General features: G+C 40.2%; 1 protein-coding gene across 1 annotated transcript; it reads left to right on the top strand.

Annotated features, from left to right (window-relative positions):
- The first annotated feature begins 215 nt into the window (after positions 1-215).
- LOC143133323 (uncharacterized) lies at positions 216-21,223 on the top strand. The gene is made up of 7 exons (XM_076293107.1): positions 216-423; positions 3,151-3,323; positions 3,776-3,969; positions 4,263-4,410; positions 4,547-4,576; positions 5,189-5,363; positions 20,928-21,223. Exons 1-7 carry the CDS (start codon positions 216-218, stop codon positions 21,221-21,223), a joined length of 1,224 nt encoding a protein of 407 aa, XP_076149222.1.
- Positions 21,224-21,728: the final 505 nt, after the last annotated feature.

Raw genomic sequence — 21,728 nt, 5'->3', positions numbered from 1 at the left:
AGTTAGGTCCAGCAATCAAATGCTGACCGTTGCTGAGTGTGAGTGGAGAATTACTGAGTTCATATTGAAAGCACAAAGAGAAAGAATTTCGGAAGACACATTCCATTTATACCCTTCATTGGTCAACTCCGCCTCCTCTGTGATTTTGATACATTGGAGGGTTTGGTCGTTGGAATAAGGCTACTAGGCTAACGTTATATCACAACGGCTCAAGGATGGCACTGGAACAGCATGAAGGCATGATCAGGCAACTGAAGGAAGAGGGCAAAACATATGATGAAATAAGCAATAAACTCCTGGCTGAAGGGGTTATTCGAGGTGCCTCTGTTGCAAATCTGCAAGGAAAAGGGACTTGTGGACAGCAGGTGGGGAAAGGTGTCCCAGGAGGAGCTACAAAGTGCTGTGTGGGATGCCACTGGAGAGGTAGGGATTAGGGATTTGTAAACTTTGATGACCAGTATTGCAGTGTCAGGTCTCTTGCACATTAATGCACACATACCCAGATTAAAAGCATGATTTGCACGAACGAAAAATTCCTACAAATCAGTTTTGATTCCTCTTTTTACTGATTATGATTCCTTGAGCGGAATTCTCCGGGATCACCATAGAACACAACAGCTAGCACTACGCAATCACGTCAACTCTTTGCAACTTTATTTATGCTTAGAGAAAATCAACTGTAATATGCTGGTCAGCATATATATATGGCTAAAAATGGGTCAGCCAAATGTAATGTAATATATATGATGATAACATTACCATTAATTAAGTGTTAATCTGTTGAGATAATGATTAAGTTAACTAATATGAATGAGTCTTCTTCCACAACTGGTTATTTGCTAGCAGCTAGCCTACGGCAAACTCTTTGTGGCTCTGGGTCAGTGCAGCTAGAATATTGGGTCAGTGCAGCTGGAATATGCTAGAATGTTTACAAAACTTAATGAGGTGTGAAATAGCTGTACGATTGTGGTGTAATATGCCGCTTTTATCGTAGAATGTTTATGAAACTTAATGAAGTGAAACAGAGCCTTATATGGCTCTGGTGTGAAATAGCTGTAGCCTAGGCTACGATTGTGATGTAATATGCAACTAGATTAGGCTATCTTAGAATGTTTACGAAACTTAATGAGGTGTGAAACAGAGCCTTATATGGTGAAATAGCTGTACGATTGTGATGTAATATGCAGAACAGAATAGAATATTATCTTAGAATGTTTACGAAACTTAATGAGGTGCATGATAGCTGCATGATTGAATAGCTGCATGATTGTGATGTTCGCCATGTAGTCTTGTCACAGTCGGAGAGATTATTGTTATAGATAGATAGATAGATAGATTACTTTATTCATCCCCAGAGGGGCATTATGCTGTATGGTGTTACCATATTAGTTTATACGGGAGGGGACAGGAACAGAAGTCGTTAGGAATTTCTGGCGGAAGAGGATAGTCAAGCTCCACCAAAAAAAAAATCTAATGCTAACATTCTATGACCACGTGTGAGCAAACGGTTGCCCAATGCCAAGGGTGACTAGACCTCCTTGATAAAAACCGCGGACATAATCCTCCCAAAAAGTTAGAACAACCTGGACATCTACATTTGCTATGAATCTGATTGCAATAGCCAATATATTTTCTTGATCAAACGGTGGAAGAGTTAGCTTCCCTGTATTGGGGACGGGCAACCAAAAACGACTGTCCCGGGACGTCCCATGGAGGGACTAGCAGGCTGTAGGCTACGATCAAGTATGAAAATAAAAAAAATCATGAAATTAAATCAAATTGCATCATATTAACCAGTCTATACTTCTCTGCGTTCACCTGCGCACCCATTACACTCGTTTGCTTATAAAAACAGACGATATGACTGCAAAATAATAACGTCATATCATGTAGGACAAGCCAATGCTGCACACTAATTAGGCTAGGCCTACTCTCGTTTGAATTACTCGCGGACCCGTGATTGGATAGATATGCTATGCCACGCATGTCAGATGAGAGAGGAGACACAGAGCTATCATTTGATACCAAGTACATCCTTCTGGGTTATAAAACAGACGAAGTGACAGCAAAATAATCACTTCATATAGCTGGACACCCCACGTTTTTGTCTGTTTTTGTGGCAAAGCATGTTTATAATCCAACGTTATGGTGTGTTTCTCTATGGCAAAGCATATTCATAATCCGGTTTTGAGATCCTAGCAAATTCCTGCATGGCATCCAATTCAAGGCTCACATTGCATCCCAATTTGTTCAACAAAGAAACACCTTTTTGCCTTTACTTTGTTTATGACAATGCAGTAATAAGTTGAGAATCATTATGAGTGCCTACACCATAGCCACACGCAGGCTAACACGCAAACTCGGGTCAAATCAGGTCAGATCAGTTCGTGTCACAGATATGTAGTGCAGAAAGGTCATTTTTCATCACTAAATAAAAAAATGGCATTTATTTCCGTAAATCACACACCACATATTTCTGTAAATTGCTCAGCCCTAGAGTATCCCTCCAACATGGCAATTATATTGCCTGATTCAGGACAGTCTGCCCTACACACACACACGAAATGCAGAGAGAAATGCGTAGAGGTATGAGCTTGCTGTGGTGAGATACATGTCAAAATATAAGAATTTTTATAATGCTTTTTGTATTTTAATTCTTTAAAAATAATTCTTCAAAATAAAATCAATGATATTACTAATACATGAAATTATGGCAGATCTGAATAGCCTAGACTCTGCTGAAACAATATATAATATGTGTGTGTGGCACTTACAATGACCAAATCCTTATGAATAAAGGTAGTGAAAATGCCCTAAAAACAGCTAAGGGTTAAATGCCCAAATCAGAGGAATTCAGATGGGGCAGGTTAAAAATTCTTACTGGCCTATTGCTATGAGGGCTCACAGTCCAATGTAGGAGCAGAGGGCATTCTGTAGTTGTAAAACAACCAACAGCCTATGCCTTTTCTCATGTTCTGGGCTTGCTTAATCAGTAACAACATAATCTTAATCCGACATTCCCCTAGGATACTTTTATTTGCCACTGACTTGTGAACAAAGTTAAACAAGCGCATAACGTCAACGCCGACGGGATAATCGGGCCCTTTAAACCGGTTGAACACATCTGTTCTTCCCTAAAAAACAAACAAGCAAAACATACCAGCTTACAATTGATTATAATATGCTCTTTGAAGGTCGGCCCAATGTATGGTCGAAAAACCATGAAGGGCTACCTGGCGACCAAGGGCATTCGTGCGTGCCACATGCGAGTGGGAGCAGCAATGCAAGCTGTCCGCCCGCATTACCATGAAGGTCGCCAACGGGTAAGCTGCGTTTGATACCAAATAGGCAACTCTGGCTAGGGCCTATATTAGTCTACTTTGTAGATTGTATAGTGTTTTGATAGTTGTTTTTTTTTTACATTAAAAAATGCGAGTTGTATTATGTATAATTGTTCTTGATATTGTAACGTCGGGTGTCTTCCGGACTGCCTCCTAGAATGCAATGTGTGTGAATGTGTAATGTCGGTTTTAGTGAGTGTAATTGCGTTTACCATGTCATGTATGTGTAAGCTTATGCAGTCTTTCTTTAGGTTGTACCTCATGTGTTTTACCCGGTGTATTGTATGTGACCACCCTGTTCGTGTATCGTGCTTGTTTTATTGATGTCCCTTATGTTTCCTGTGTCAATGCGCCATGTCATATGAGTGAATCGTTTCTGTTTAGATATTTATGAATGAATATTTTTATGTTTGATAATTCGTATTAATATCTAGGGAGCACGGAATCTCAACCCAGTACCTTATCGGGCGGAATATTTCGGTGAAAAACTGCACATGGACCAAAACGAAAAGTTGGTGATGTTTGGAGTGACCCATGCAATGGCAATTGATGGATACAGTGGGAAGTTGGTGGGCCACTCCACGATGCCCGTTAAGAATAACCTCGTAATATATGAGGAGGTGTACAGGTATGTGTGTGCAGGGGTTAAATTGGGATCGGTGAGGTGGGGGAGCCCTTTTCCAGTTTGGAATGAACCTGCGGACAGTGGGCTATAAGGACTTGGGAGAGAGGAAAAGAAAAGGTCATGAACACAGTCATCGGTAGTTGTTTGTTAGGGGTGGGGTTTAGAGATAGGGTAAAGGCTTATTCTCTATTGTAGGCAGGTTTTGTAAGCAGGCAATTTTCAGGGGGCAATTGAATAATATAGTCTACCTCACCCTCACTGAAATTTCATCATGTGACCTCTTCCATTCTTAATAGAAAAGCAGTGCTTGGCCATGGGTTGTGGGATCAGGTAAGGACCGACAGAGGGAGAGAGTTTTACCTGTGCCAGTACGTGCAGGAGAAACTGGCAGGGCAGCGATACTGCACTGCAAGACCCTCTTTTCTGCAGACACCCTCAACATTAGTAGGTCACACACACACACACACTCACTCACACACACACACACACTAAATAACTAACTCTAATTATAGTTTAGCCAATAATAAGCCAATAATTGTGACATTACAAACGTCGTATCCGATTTTTTGTCTACTTTCAGAACCATCGCATCGAGAGGCTATGGTCCGAGGTTTGTAAAGCTCTTTTTGAGTTCACTAGTTCACATTCCTTAATTTGCAAACAGATATAATAGCATAATAGAAAAGCATGTTTGGCGAAGTCTCTGGCCAGGGTCCTGAAGTGATTTGCGGGATCGTGCAGGACTCAACTGCGCAGGCAGGAGTCGTGCAGGATTCCGCAATACACCCCTTTATTCTTGAACTATGGAAGACGGGAGGCGTAAGGGGAGGTGGTGGGTTGCAAGCGGAGTGACGCCGATGCTGCAACTTCGGCAGATAGAGGCAGACTGCGAATAAATAACCTGTCTGATTGAAGGAGGCGTGGCAAATTCCGTCATGCTCCTCCCGAACTTCCGTTTGTTACAAACGCCATTTATGTGATGTAGTGATGTAGACAGCCAGCCAGACAGACAGACATACAGACAGACAAACCCTGGCGAGAAAACATAACATCCTAACCTAATCATGTTTTGGATGAAAGTGTAAGAAGTTGATAACAAGTAGTACTTTACATTAGTAGCAGCATTCACGCATGCATCTATCTATCTATCTATCTATCTATCTATGTTCTGGTTTTGGAGGACATAAGGATATTTAATGTACATTTCTACTGCTAATTATACGTAAACACTAGGGTGAACTTCCCCATTAAAGCTTGCCTTCAAAGTCTAACCGACCAAGGAGCCATTAATATGGAGGATGACGTGGTGAAGTTTTGCACCTCACAGCTGGCTTGCCAAGTTGCCAGTGTTGGTCTGACCCGATTTGTGGAGGCCTGGAATCAGCACAGTGTGCCAGGTACAATTTCACAACTTTTAAAATCTTCCCATGTACATGTAGGCGTGTGTGTCTGCCGAAGTGATCGGTCAACAGACTCGTTCATAATAGCCTACCGTCATTCAATCATTTGTGTTTGTTTCAGTTCAAGAAAAATAATGTGATTTCGAATGTTAGCCAACTAATAAGCCTATGGAATTTTGGATGTGTTTAACTGGGTAAGGCTGAACTGCAAAGTGCTGTTTCGCCAGTGGTGGCCCCTACAGCCTTCAGAAGCGCGTAACGCAACATACACTGAAGTCAGGGGAGAATACGCGCAAGGCCAGTTTAGACAAGGAACGGCAGATTTTGAAGTTGTTAAAATCCAGTAATAAGGTTATGTGTAGTCAGACGTCAGCTATAGTAGAGTTCCTGAGAAATTTCAGTCCATATCTAACGGACGGCAGACTCCAATTTACTCACGACATTTCTATTGGTTTCTATGGACAGTATGTTTTCTCCAAGGATTTCCAAATATTTGAATACATTTATATGCAGCTGATTTTCAGTATCAGAGGAAGCTAAATAGCCCCCAAGTGTCATCTTGTAATTGCCATATATCAGTTTATATTAGACAGGGTGCACTTTTCAGTGTATGCTTCATTCTTCCTCATCCCAACACACTGCTGTTCTAAAGGCACGAAAAGCAGTGGTGGAGGAAGTACTGAAACTCAGTACTTAAGTAAAAGTACAAATAAGCAGAGAAATATTTACTTTAGTAAAAGTAAAAGTACCACAATGCCAACCCAACTTCAGTAAAAGTAAAAAGTACCTGCTTTTAAATGTACTTTAAGTATTAAAAGTAAAAGTACTTGCATGATTTATTAATATTATAGGCCTATTCTAATAAAAAAAATCAGTAGCCTATGAGCTGTGGCATTTAAATTAAGCTAGTTTTAGGTCATACTAGGCTAGATAGTTTTAAGCTGATGTAATTGTGCTTACCACCCGTGGCCCAGTTTACATTCTGACGTACAATTCTGGAGACTAATTCTGGTTATTTAGGGCAGTGATTCTTAAACTAGGGGTCGCGACCCCAAATGGGGTCGCCAAAAACTTCCGTGGGGTCGCCAATTATTTTCTGTATTCAGTCTGAAATTATTATTAGGTGAAACAAAGGAAAATGATATTGGCCTTTTTCTTATTTACACGCAGTTAAGAGAAGAGAGAGAAATGTTTTCGTCTTTCAACGAGATCTGGTTCAGCCTATGGGCTACTGGTCCGCTGATAGAAACAATGTAACTATCTGCTCCACTACGCAAACTCAACTTGTTCCCGCTATTTTAAGTAAAACAAAACAAAAGACATAGGTAGCCTACTAGCCAAAATGGACAGGTGGCTGCTTAAAAAAATGAACAAAAACTCGGAAGTGCCATCTACCAGTGCGTCTACTCCTCCGTGACCCTCAGATGGGACAAGTCTACAGGCCGGTGAGAATAAAAAAGGCGCGTCGGCTTTATCAGAAAGAATTTCTGAAATATGGATTCACTTGCCAAGTTAAAGATAACCTCGACCACCCACAATGTGTGATTTTGCGGCGATGTTCTGGCGAATGAGAGCTTAAAACCTGTCAAAATGAAACGACATCTCAAAATACAGATGTCGGCTCAGCAAATCTCCGTGTCCCCGTATGCAGCATTCCTCCTAGAATTAACTTGCTATGTTCACGGAAGCATGCCCACCCTTCCCATTGAAATTGTTAAAGATAGTAAACCAGAAAAGGGAAATAAAAAAATATTGTTATTGTTATCGCCATAAATATAATTAATGTAACGTTGTAGGCCTAATGCTGCAGGCTACAGTATGTGTGTGTGCGCGCTTGTGTGTGCGCGCGCTATACGCACATAGCGCTCTGATCTGATATGGCGGCAGCCTACACTTGTTTAATCGTGATTGTTTGGTTTTTTTCGGATCTTGTTCATATGGAGTAAATAAAACAAATGACTTTGCTTTCTAGGTTTTGCTTGATTTAGTTGTTAACGTTTGAGGGGGGTATTTGAGTAAGGACTTAGAATGGGTTTGGGGAAAGTGGGGTCGCCAGACCTCGTCATACTTTTTTGTGGGGTCGCCAGACAAAAAGTTTAAGAACCACTGATCTAGGGTGATCTGCTGAGTTAAATATCATTCAGTAAAACACGAGAGCCTGAAGTTTAACGGGGTAGACAAGGGAAACGTCTGGTAGATCGTAATGCCAATTCTGGTCCAGATTGAACAGAAAGGTTGTTGTTGAGAAACCTTTATGATAAGGTTCAGTTTCACTTGCACAGATGTACAGTACTCTTTTGATCCCGTGAGGGAAATTTGGTCTCTGCATTTATCCCAATCCGTGAATTAGTGAAACACACTCAGCACACAGTAACACACAGTGAGGTGAAGCACACACTAATCCCGGCGCAGTGAGCTGCCTGCAACAACAGCGGCGCTCGGGGAGCAGTGAGGGGTTAGGTGCCTTGCTCAAGGGCACTTCAGCCGTGGCCTACCGGTCGGGGTTCGAACCGGCAACCCTCCGGTTACAAGTCTGAAGAGCTAACCAGGCCACGGCTGCCCTGGCATGGATGAGCGCTTACATTACTATTCTGACTTTCTCCAACTTTTGCACATCTCCATAGAACTTTTTATTTATTATTTTTGATTTCTTCTCCATCTATCTACCCATGTCCTTGATTGCCTAGCCTTTCGGCACCCCCTCCACCCCCCACCATTCCCAACACACACACACAAAACACACACACTTACATCATCACTGTCATCACCTCACATACATACAGCTAGGGGTGGGGGATATATATCGTCTGCGATAATATCGTGATTGTTGTTTTAACGATGTGCAAATTTACACTAGACTGCATTTCCGGCGGGAACTGCGAAAGTGTGCTTGCCCTGGTCCGGTCACCAACGTGAGCAGACAGTGACATACGCTATGCTGAACCTGGCTTGATCCAAGCATTCTAACAGTGCCTTTCAGTGTTGGAGCAGTGGCAATACCTCAAAAGCTCTATTCAACTATTGCCTTGCGGGGTGAATGCGGTTCGTTGGCTTTTACCTGTGGCCTGCCTTCGAATTTAGCTTCTATGACTAAAATCAAATCAATAAAATAAAACAACAGCAGTGATTGGCTACAAAAATAAATAATGTCACGCGTCTTGCACCTCTCAAACTGGGCTATCAGGTAACCTAGAGACAAATTTGAAATTATGAAATATGACTAAGGCATTAAAATGCTGCTTGTTTGTCAGGATACTTTTTCACTGATTTATTTTAGAAATATGAGCTATGAGGGTGAATGTTATATATTCCATCCCCTAATTCTGTTTTACTGGTTTATTTGACAAATAATCTATATGGATTTGCTCTATAAAGACCTTATGTCTGTTTGGGATTGTTTTGAGAGCCTATTGATGTATCTCAGAATAAAGGAATGTCCACAACATTAGTGATGGGGGTTTTTTTGTGTGTGAATGTATTTTACTTAACTCATTGAATGTAGCTGGATACTCATGAACGCATGTGTCTAATAGCCACAATAGGAGTAATTTTAGCAACACCGTATTTTGTGTGGCCCATAACGACCCAGTGGATCATGAAAATGTGCCAAAATTCACATTCCTTGCTTCAGTATAGGTTTAAGGTCTGGGGCAGGGATTTGACATTCTGTGACTTCTTCATTGAGGGCTTGCTTAGCAGCACTGTCCGCTTTCTCATTTCCCCTCAGACCAACATGGCCTGGGACCCAGCAAAAAACTACACTCAAGTTCTGGTTCTTTAGACGTTCTAGTTGATCAAGCTCAGCTTTGGTTGTACTTTTTGTGTGACATTAAAGCCTACTGGAAAGATTTTTAATGGCAATTTAATTGAATGCAATTTACTTTTACGATTAAATAAAATTAATTTATCCCTCTCACCCATAGTTTTCTATTTATTTACAAATGTACATAGGCCTACTGTAATTATATTTATACAATTATTCTACTGATCTTTATACTATTCATCCTGCACATTAACTTATTCTTACTACTCTTATAATGTTGTTTCTGCACTACAATGACACTGTTTCCACACGGCACATAGCTGTATGTTATGTACATATCTGTTATATATTTGTCATATTGAATATCCATATTTATTCTGTTTTATTATATTCTGTTAATACACTGCATATATCTATATTATTATTTCTACTATTATAATGTTACTGCTACATCTACATAGCCTACATTATTCTACTTATTGTATGAGATAACTGCTAATACACTGTACATATTTATATTTAATTCATATTACTCTAAACCACGTTCTGTAAATCAACTGTATACTACTGTCTACACTGCACTATATTTCTTGACCTGTCTCTGTATGTTTCATCACCTTTCTATACTTTGCCTCACATTGCAACACAGCTCAGATCTTTGACTGCTATGAAGGCCAGTTGTTCTAAATGGATGGTTGCTATGGCCAAAGGCCAGTTCTATCTCTGCTGTTGTCAAGCCGTTGTCAAGCGGGCATATCGTAGAATTCTGATTAACCTTATCTTATTGAAAACATCTCTATTTTACTTAGCCCACTTCCATACAGTGGGTCCCATTAAGAAGTGGCCACTTCATTCACCGTGATTACCGTGATTCACACAGCAGCATTATTAAATTAATCTGTCACCATACGCCTATGCCTACGTTTGCAAAGAAAACATTTTAATTTGATTCACATGAAACGTTACATTTCATGTACATGTTGACAATGAGTAGGCTAGTTTTGGTTGTTGGTGGTGTTATTGCATCCCTTAGTTATGCCTACAATGCAAGTTCCCTCGCGATTGGAAGCTCCTGTAGACAATAGTAGACGCATTTCAAAACATCGCATTAGGAGTCCTTGCCACTTCTTTTAAGCTGTCACAGACGTAGGTGCTACTTTTAGGGCTAAAGTGCTTCGTGAATTACTGTTCTAACTATTAGCAGTCCTAAAGTTACACGTGACGAAGTTACGAGTGCAAGCATCTCATATCAAATGACCATGGCATTACCTAAACAACATAAATCCCAATTAGCAACATACATCTCCTCCCTATAGCTAGCCACACAAGAAATTAATGATACTAAATCTCTGCTTAGCATGCTTCTCCGCTTAGCATTCTAATAACAGAAGGGGCACATTTATGTTGACCACTACAACATGACTCATTATGTCTGTAACGTTAACTGTATAAAACACTTACTTTCATAAAGGACGCACACCATCCAGCACATGGAAACCGATATTTTAGGTTCTTGGCCACAAACTCAAAACGTGTCTCTCTGAAGCCCTGTTCTAGAATCTTTGCTCTGAAGGCTGTTGCTAGGCGACATCAAATAAACGAAATGATAGTCTTTCAGTATTAAATGTGTGAAACGTGTGATTCCGAATGGATGTGTGTGGTTTGCAATTAGGATAAACAAGAAATAACATTTCCAATAATTTCCCATGATAAATGACATAATATTTGCACCTTCCTTACTTGTGAATCTCACACCGTATTTCAAGTAGGCTACACTAGTGAAATGTAATACAACGCTGCCACCTAGCGTTCAGATAGGTAGGCTATTTAACATTAACGTGACGCTTGTTTATTCTTTCGTCAACTCCATGCTTTTAGGAAAACAATCTTTTTATCATAGTTCCCTCTTCAATGGCGATTACCAGCTCGTTTTTGTAACAGAGATAGCTGTTTATTGTCCCTAGGTTTACAGAAACACCTATTCATATTAATACAGGAAATCAAGTTAACGCTGCCGACCACTGCTTTGTCTATTACATGGCCCAGAATGCCTTGCATGTCTTTACAACAAAACAACACAGTAAAACCTAAATGCCCGTAAACATATGCATTTGCATACTTGTAACATTTTTAATAATACTCTCCCATCATGATATGTAACAATAATGAAAAATGTAATTTGAATACCGTCAATGTGAAAACAACTCTATTATGTAAGCTATATATAGCTACTGTTCTCCTTGCTATTTCAGTTCGTAAGTCCATACTATCCCATGGCAGAGCAAGGATTTCATGATTGGGCAAGGTTGCCTGGAGACATTGTGGCTGCCCAGAGACATTGTGCATACATGGAAGGCATTGTGATAGAAGGTGAATGGTGCAAAGGTGAATGGTGAGAGTTACCAAATACCTGTGGGTGGTTTGCCAATTGATGGAAACTTTTGGAATATTTCTTTTTTTTTTTTGCTTATGCACCCTCACACTGGAGTCCCCAGTTCATATACAAAATTTGGTATCGATATGTGACAGTGTTCCTGAGATATGGACGACTTCCTGTTTCGGAGCTTCGCCGCCAATTTCGTTTGGCTGTGACGGGCAAACGCTTTCGAAAATCAAAAATCCTTCCGCTAACATTTGTGAGGCTTGGTCCAAGGATAATGTACGTCAAGTTTCGTGGCGTTCGGACCAAATTTGTGACCTGTGAAAATTTTGTTTCGCTTTCTGTTCAATCCAATATGGCAGACGAACGACACGCCCACCTGACGTCATCTTCGCGACCAACTTACACCGGTACTGACCGGACGTTTTAAAGTTGGAACGGTGTCTCTGTCTCAAAGGGCCTAGGCGCTAGAGCTGACAAAAAATTAGGGAGACGGGAAAAATAATAATAATAAATATAACCGCAAGCGGTGATTTACGGGGTCCGAGCAAAACGAACATGATGGCATAGCTTTTTAGTTTTACATATGCTTTGATTGTTTGGGCACAATTGTTCAAAAGAAACGTGATCGGATTTCGGTTATCGGATTTCAGTTACCGGATTTCAGCTATCGGATTGGATCAAATCTTGAAAATGGGTTGTTCAAAGGGAAACAAGGATCCTGAAATTGGATTAGATCACAATCTATTCTTGGTTTTGATCTGGATAAAACCTTCACTTTGTGTCGTTCAAAACTTTTGAGTTGGATTGGAATAAATTTGATGCATAAAATTAGGATTACCCTGTGCTGTAAAATTATAGTGTGCTAACCTCCACAACCCAACAGTATTCTAACAATACTTGATTCTACAGGACTATTTATTTGTTGTGGATAAGATGAAGGGTTTGATAATGGAAGGCAGTGTTTCCCACAGAATTGAATTGTATTTGTGGTGGTGGGTTCTGTGTCGGAGTCAATAAGATAAACAGCGTATAATTATACAGTTATACTTGCCTTGCACTACAAGTCCATATTGACAAGTAGCTGTAATGCTGTAATGTTATAGTGTGCTAACCTCCACAACCCAACAGCATTCTATTCTAGTATGCTAACCTCCACAACCCAACAGTATTTTAACACTAATGCTTCAGGTGGGATTTGAACACTCAACATAAGGATGACCAGTACACGGCATTATCCCACTAAGCCACTGTCAATCCTACATCTTTGCCAGTCACATTCACATGGTGAAAATGTGTATTGGTAAACACACAAGAAAAACTCCAAGTATACATTTGACAATAAAATGAAGGGCTTTCCTGAAAGAGAACACCTGAAAACGTTTGGAAATTCTGTGACAATTAGACATTTGTAGAGAAGAACAGTAATGGATGAAATATAAATATGATAGACTTAATGATGAAGGAAAAATAGTAAACAAAGAAGTTCCCCTATATGTCTTCGAATGTGTCGGCATTCTGATTCTTGGCAACTAATGAGTGTGAATGTTGATTGCCTGATGTCATTCAGGTGCTGTTCAATGGTGTGACTCTTCAATAACCAATAGCATGTGCATCTTGAGCCTAAAGCTCTAGCAGGATTCGAACTCTCAACCTAACAAACACCAGCACTAGACATTATCCCACTCTGCCACTGACAATCATACACATTCAGCAGTCACATTCAAATGGTGAAAATGTGTGTTGGTAAACACACAAGAAAAACTCCAAGTATACATTTGACAATAAAATGAAGGGCTTTCCTGAAAGAGAACACCTGAAAACGTTTGGAAATTCTGTGACAATTAGACATTTGTAGAGAAGAACAGTAATGGATGAAATATAAATATGATAGACTTAATGATGAAGGAAAAATAGTAAACAAAGAAGTTCCCCTATATGTCTTCGAGTGTGTCGGCATTCTGATTCTTGGCAACTAATGAGTGTGAATGTTGATTGCCTGATGTCATTCAGGTGCTGTTCAATGGTGTGACTCTTCAATAACCAATAGCATGTGCATCTTGAGCCTAAAGCTCTAGCAGGATTCGAACTCTCAACCTAACAAACACCAGCACTAGACATTATCCCACTCTGCCACTGGCAATCATACACATTCAGCAGTCACATTCAAATGGTGAAAATGTGTGTTGGTAAACACACAAGAAAAACTCCAAGTATACATTTGACAATAAAATGAAGGGCTTTCCTGAAAGAGTACACCTGAAAACTTTTGGATATTCTGGGGCAATTAGACATTTATAGAGAAGAACAGTAATGGATGAAATATAAATATGATAGACTTAATGATGAAGGAAAAATAGTAAACAAAGAAGTTCCCCTATATGTCATAGAGTGTGTCTGATTCTTGGCAACTAATGAGTGTGAATGTTAATTGCCTGATGTCATTCAGGTGCTGTTCAATGGTGTCAATCTTCAATAACCAATAGCATGTGCATCTTGAGCTTCAAGCTCTAGCAGGATTCGAACTCTCAACCTAACAAACACCAGCAGTGTGTAATGAGTGTGAATGTTAATTGCCTGATGTCATTCAGGTGCTGTTCAATGGTGTGACTCAGAAGGCTCAATGGTATGGAGTGATGACACGGAGATGGCAGGTTTCGGTGCAACACAAGTTAACTTTATTTGAGTTTCAATTCATCTGTTCTTTTGTTCTTTACTTGTATGTGTGCTGCATCAAAGAGGAAACAAACAGAAAATGGAGTAATCAGTGAAATGGGGTAAATCAGTACAGATCCCAACTCACAAACAAACCAATTGACATTTGAACAATAAACTGAAATCATATGGCTATATAAGGTACAACTAAACAATACTTGACATCCCAAGTCAACCAACATCACCTAATCATCTCTCACATGGGACTCCAACACACCAAACCAACAAACAAAGACCTTAACTTTACACATGATGGCAGAGCTACTCTACAAACTGATAAACATCACAAAAGTCATAGTGAGGGTGATTAAAGTGATGACTTACGTTAACTCAAAGACGCACACAGAGCAGGACACACTGGAGTGCTGGGTTGAGATGAACAAAAGAGCGAACTGAGGGCGAGCAAACAATTTATCCTGGTCTGAGCCCCTGCTCCGGAGCTACAGGGTTTCCCAGCGGGTAAACTTTGGAAAGATTTGCAAAGATTTGGAAAAGATTTTTGAAAGACTACAGTCTCAGACCCTCTCACATCTAAAGACAAGTAGTAGAGTTTTAAGTCACAGACTATGATTTTGCAATGACTAGGGATCTTGCAGGGTCACTATTTACAAGACTGCAACATGATTCCTTTAAATTATTACCCATTGTGCAATAGATAAACAGGAACTGAAAATTATAGCCTACTAAACTCAAAGTCGTATTTTCATGTTTCTGCAGCATTGTTTCATGTGTGACATCCTTAACCGATATGGAGTTGTTCTGTCAAGTGGAAGAGCCGACTAAATATGTATAAGAAATGACAAATATTATAAGAATAACAAATAATTATAGGCTACAGCTTATAATTATACAGTAATACTTGCCTTGCACTACAAGTCCATATTGACAAGTAGCTGTAATGTTATAGTGTGTTATCCTCCACAACCCAACAGCATTCTATTGTAGTATGCTAACATCCACAACTCACTAATGCTTCAAGTGGGATTTGAACTCTCAACCTAAGGATCACCAGTACAAGGCATTATCCCACTGAGCCACTGTCAATCCTACATGTTGGCCAGTCACATTCACATGGTGAAAATGTGTATTGGTAAACACACAAGAAAAACTCCAAGCATGGAGGGGCGATTAGACATTTGTAGAGATGAACACTAATAGATTAAATATAAATATGATAGACTTAATGATGAAGGAAAAATAGTAAACAAAGAAGTTCCCCTGAATGTCATAGAGTGTCTCGGCATTCTGATTCTTGGCAACTGATGAGTGTGAATGTTGATTGCCTGATGTCATTCAGGTGCTGTTCAATGGTGTGAATCTTCAATAACCAATAGTATTCGAGCTAGAGCCTAAAGCACTACCGGGGATTCGAACCCTCAACCTAACAAACACCAGCACTAGGCATTATCCCACTGAGCCACTGACAATCCTACATACTGGGTAGTCACATTCACATGGTGAAAATGTGTGTTGGTAAACTGAAAACTGAAAACTTTTGGATATTCTGGGGCAATTAGACATTTATAGAGAAGAACAGTAATGGATGAAATATAAATATGATAGACTTAATGATGAAGGAAAAATAGTAAACAAAGAAGTTCCCCTATATGTCATAGAGTGTGTCGGCATTCTGATTCTTGGCAACTAATGAGTGTGAATGTTAATTGTCTGATGTCATTCAGGTGCTGTTCAATAGTGTGAATCTTCAATAACCAATAGCATGTGCATCTTGAGCCTAAAGCTCTAGCAGGATTCGAACTCTCAACCTAACAAACACCAGCACTAGGCATTATCCCACTCTGCCACTGACAATCATACACATTCAGCAGTCACATTCAAATGGTGAAAATGTGTGTTGGTAAACACACAAGAAAAACTCCAAGTATACATTTGACAATAAAATGAAGGGCTTTCCTGAAAGAGTACACCTGAAAACTTTTGGATATTCTGGGGCAATTCGACATTTATAGAGAAGAACAGTAATGGATGAAATATAAATATGATAGACTTAATGATGAAGGAAAAATAGTAAACAAAGAAGTTCCCCTATATGTCATAGAGTGTGTCGGCATTCTGATTCTTGGCAACTAATGAGTGTGAATGTTAATTGTCTGATGTCATTCAGGTGCTGTTCAATAGTGTGAATCTTCAATAACCAATAGCATGTGCATCTTGAGCCTAAAGCTCTAGCAGGATTCGAACTCTCAACCTAACAAACACCAGCACTAGGCATTATTCCACTCAGCCACTGACAATCATACACATTGAGCAGTCACATTCAAATGGTGAAAATGTGTGTTGGCAAACACACAACATCAAGAAAATTCCTAGCATACATTTGACAATAGAATTAAGGGCTTTATAAAAAAGAGTACATATCTGAAAATGTGCACTGTTAATGGTATCCACCTAATGATGTTTGTATGGTTGTTATCCAAGAAAAAAAAATTACTCATATAGGAATATAGGTGATATAGGAGAAATGGGCTGAGTGGTCGAACTTTATTGGCCTATATCTCTGAAATGGAACAACGTATCCAAATTCTTTTGATAACTTTTGTGAGGCTTTGTCTAAACATTGTCTGTGAGAATTTTGTTGAAGATTTGATAATTTTTGAAGCCTGTGAAACTTTTTATGATGTTTGGCTTTTCTCTGAAATTGTGGCAAAAGTAAACATTTTTAGAGCATAAGACCAGGGTGAAAAAGATGCATCTGAATGTAGAGATTAATATGATGAAATAATTTTGAGTCTAGGTGAATCTGGTAAGGAGAAATAAGCGTTTTTGACAAGAGCGCCACCTTTGGGTGCAGTACCCCAAATTTGGGTTATGGGTAGTGGGGGGTACTGGTAACAATACTTGAAAATGTCAAGTTTCTAGGACTTACGGTTTATAGGAATATAGGTGATCTAGGAAAAAAGGCCTAAGTGGTCTAACTTTATTGGCCTATATCTCTGAAATGGAACAAAATATCAAAATTCTGAGCGATAACTTTTGTGAGGCTTGGTCTAAACATTGTCTGTGAGAATTTTGGTGAAGATTCGATTATTTTTGAAGAGTGTGAAACTTTTTATAATGTTTGGCTTTTCCATGAAATTGTGGAAAAAGTAAACATTTGTAGACCATAAGACCAGGGCCAAAAAGATGCATCTGAGTTTAGAGATTAATATTCTGAAATAATTTTGAGTCTAGGTGAATCTGGTAAGGAGAAATAAGCATAATTAACTTTTTTTTTCAATAGCGCCACCTTTGGGTGCAGTACCCCAAATTTTGGGTTATGGGTAGAGGGGGGTACTGGTAACCATACCTGAAAATTTCAAGAGTTTTGGAGTTACGGTTTAGGCTGCAGTATGACTTTTACAGAATTTTGGCCAAAAAATGAACGGTACAGAAACAATAGGGTTCCTGCAGCTACGCTGCTCGGACCCCTAATAATAAAACTTAAGAAGAACAATAAGTGTGCTGCTTTGCAGCAAGCACACTTAATTATCGAGTATTTAAATTACTTATGAGGAAAAAACACTCGAAATCACGCACTGAAGACTCATACATTCCCAGGAGGTAGGCTATGCGGGAGAAGTGCAGCAGAGCAAGTGTCACGTGATCACTAGTGGGTCACAACGTTGTCCCACACAGCCTAATGTTTATTTTGTGCAGCGAGAGTAGCCTACTTGGGATTTTATGCGGCTACTTCTGTTCAAGTAGCATTGATGAGACAGTCACATTTTTTCCTACACGGTATTATATGGAGAGAAAATATTAGCCTTTGAGTATTTTAATAGTCAGTTGTAAACAAATAACTATTCTCATGTAACTCTTTTGTAAATGGATTGAAGTTCGCTCTAAATAGCTACGATTACCGATTATGCTAACCGTTAGCATCTCTATTGGATTTTTCATATACATTAGCCATAAGCTAACGCATTAGTTTCTATTCTGTGACTTGGAAAGCTAGCCTACGTGATTGCTCTAAAACAAAACATAGAAGGAAATAACTGAGATGTAGGCTACTCTGTTGGTCTGCTCTTAGTTTTACAGTGAATCCTATGTAAAGGTTTGAAAGGAACTTCAGCTTCAGACTTTCTCTTGGGAAACTGTTAGGCCTATTCATCTTCTCTAATGTAGCTGGCTACATGTCATTGCCACACACACAAGTGGGGGCAGAATTGGAAATGTGTCAGAGTGACAATGCATTGGTTGATTTGGTTAAAAAGTCACAGGTTAGGTTATTGGTTATTATTGTAATGATGCTATTCATAAATAATGAGCTGTAAAGTAACTCAAACTTTAACAAAAACATTTTTTTAAAGGATATCGACTAATTATCGTTATCGTCAAAATCATAAAAAATATCGAGATATTATTTTTTGTCCATATCGCCCACCCCTACATACAGCACACTGCTTGCTACGGTAAGCCTCCTCTACATACTTGCTGCACACTGCCCCCCCCCCCCCTACATACACAGCACATTGTCTTCAGGATCTTCAACACACATCCTCTACATACTTACAGCAAACTGCCCCCACCTACCCACACACAACACACACACACACACAGTCACTGCTCCACTCCCCTCCCGCCCACACACACATCTTCACTGTCATCACTCACATACATCATACATACAGTACTCTGCTTGCAATAGTAAGTCCCTTCACCATACTTGCAGTACACTGCCCCCCCCTCTCCCCTACCTACACAGCACATTATTTCATCAGGAAGCTTCTCCAACACACATCCCCAACATACTTACAGCACACTGCCCCCCCCCCAATACACAGCACATTGTCTCATGAGGAAGCTTCTCCAACACACATATTGCACACTGCCCTCTCCCCACATACACAGCACACTATCCCTTCTCCCCTGTCATCCCACCAACACACACACCAAACCCCTCTTCTACTGCACTTTTTACCCCCCCATAAAAGCACAAATAGGCTGACACCAGACATAATTTCACTGCATTTCTTACTTCCAGTAACTATATGCATGTGACAATAAACTTCCTTGTATCCTTGTATCCTTGTAAGTTTTTTTTCGGACAGCGGTTCTATAATAGTGTACCATTCATTTGTGCCGCAAATGATCAGATGATCAGTGTAACAGAAGCATGGGCATAGCCTGTAACTTCGTTGCTCCGCGGACTAGCAATCTCATAAGAGAGGAGGCCCTAACGCTGCAAATAATAGACAGAGAAAGGCAAGCATATGCTCAGGGCACAGAACACAGTTGCATGTCCAATGTAGCCATGGGTCTGATGAATATAGCCTACCGAATGCAGATGGCTACAAGTTCACGCTTTGCCTGGTCTAGAAGCCTATGTTTCAAAGATTTAGAAGCGGGGCACGTACCGCTCTATCTTTGGTAGCAACCCAGCCCCCTGGTAAAACAAACGTGTTTATCAAAGAGGAAAAAAAACTGATCAGAAAATGTAACGTAAAAAGGAACGATGGTGTTGTAGAAATTTAGCGGAGTAAAAGTACAGAAAATTGCTGCATAATGTAACGAAGTAAAAGTCAAAAGTATGCACTATAGATTCTACTTAAGTACAAATACCTGGAAAATTTACAGTAGGCTAACAAAGTATTTGTACTTCGTTACATTCCACCACTGATGAAAAGACAGAATACTGAACCAAAATCATATGAAATTAGTGTCAATATGCTTGGCAGTTAATTCTATGGAGTAACGGAACAAAACTTTGGGTCTCCTGACCAGTGTATGTCTGGAGGATGAAGAATACCCTGGAAAGTGCACCATGTTTAAAGTGAAGCATGGTGCTCTAGGTCTATTTTGCTTCCTATGACGCTGCTAATTAGCTGCAAGGGGTAGATATAGATTCATTCAAATATTTGGAATCCTTGAAGAAAACCTTATACCATCCATAGAAACCAATAGAAATGTATGCTGACGTCTGACTACCTACAACCTTATAATAATGAAAAGTATGCTTTTATCACTGCAAAAGACAAAAGACACTTGTTATGAAGGGTGCCAATACTTTTGACCACACAGTATTCACTTCTTGCGGGATTTTAGTGGTATTTTGTGTTGAATTTGGGGAAATCAATTGTTGTTTTAGTTACGTTGAGCTACTGAAAATATCCTGGTTTGGTTATTTCATCAAAAAACCTTCAAAAGTGTCTGAGTTTGGCCACCTGCACTACAGGCTGATTAAACAAATGGCCAAGCCTCTACTCACATTATCTGAACTAAGTTATGCGCTGAGACGGGCACGCACATTGGCAAAAATATATGCCTAATAGCCTATTACGAATTCTTTTGCAAAATTATATAATATTAAATGCATTATGTAAAATATATTTCCGTTATATTAAATAATACATCAAAATATTGGTAGGGACAATCCTTTCCATCCCAAAGTTGGTCCGGACATGTCCCTCAGTGTCAATCCCTATGCAAAGTTGCGCCCAAATCCCACCCAAGACACCGATGAGGTGCCCTTGAGCAAAGCACCTGGGATACTGTGTGGCTGCACCAGTAGTAGTACTATTAATAGTAGCACTACCGGAAGGGTTAAATGCAGACAAAGAATTTCCCTAAGGGGAGTAACAAAGTATACATTAAGGGCATATACCAGCCCTAGAGCAAATTATTTGAAGCCTAGTGTTACTATTATTTTTTAAGGTAATGTCTCACATACTAACTCTCTAAAATATGTTCTGTCATATGTCAGGTAGGGGGATTCCAGATTCTCTGGCCTCTGGCGGATGTCCTGTGAAGGTGACACCAAGCATGGTGCCTTGTGCCGCTGTTGCAGCGGACCTTTATGACGCAGAGAGGGGCTCCTCTCTCACTAGGCATTCGCCTTTTGGGAGAGATCCATTCGTCAGTGTGGAGGAGCGAGCCTTGGCACAAGGCCGTTTCATGGCCTTGCATGGGGACCTCAATGCCATGTTCAACAGTGTGGTCAATGAGAACAATGGGCCTTTCAGTGATGCTCTGTTGGACCTAATTCGGATCTCCACATAAAAGGTCCTTGGAGGAAAAGACCACCCCCTTTGCTACCCTGGAGAGAGGACTCCACCCATGTTTTGTCCTGCTCCATCCCTGGAGAAAAAAGACTCCTCCCCTGTTCCTTCCCTGGAGAAAAAGACTCCACCCCTTTTCCCTTCCCTGGAGAAAAAGACTCCACCCCTTTTCCTTCCCTGGAAAAAAATACTCCACCCCCTTTTCTACCCTGGAGAGAGGACTCCACCCATTTTCTCCTGTGTTTGTATTGTTTTGTCCTGCGTCTTTTGTATTCCCGCTCACCACCCTCTCCAACCCTGCTCCATCCCTGGAGAAAAAAAGACTCCTCCCCTGTTCCTTCCCTGGAGAACAAGACTCCACCCCTTTTCCTTCCCTGGAGAAAAAAGACTCCACCCCCTTTGCTACCCTGGAGAGAGGACTCCACCCATCTTCCCCTCTGTGTTTGTATTGTTTTGTCCTGCGTCATCTGTGTTCACGCTCATAGCCTGGTACCTTGCCATGGTGA

Source organism: Alosa pseudoharengus, unplaced genomic scaffold, assembly GCF_046254945.1.
Source record: "Alosa pseudoharengus isolate Yale_2024_CS ecotype anadromous, Long Island Sound unplaced genomic scaffold, YU_APseudo_1.1 YU_APseudo_1.1_scf_19, whole genome shotgun sequence".
Taxonomy (NCBI): Eukaryota; Metazoa; Chordata; class Actinopteri; order Clupeiformes; family Clupeidae; genus Alosa; species Alosa pseudoharengus.
This window is presented reverse-complemented; position numbering and strand designations above follow the sequence as displayed.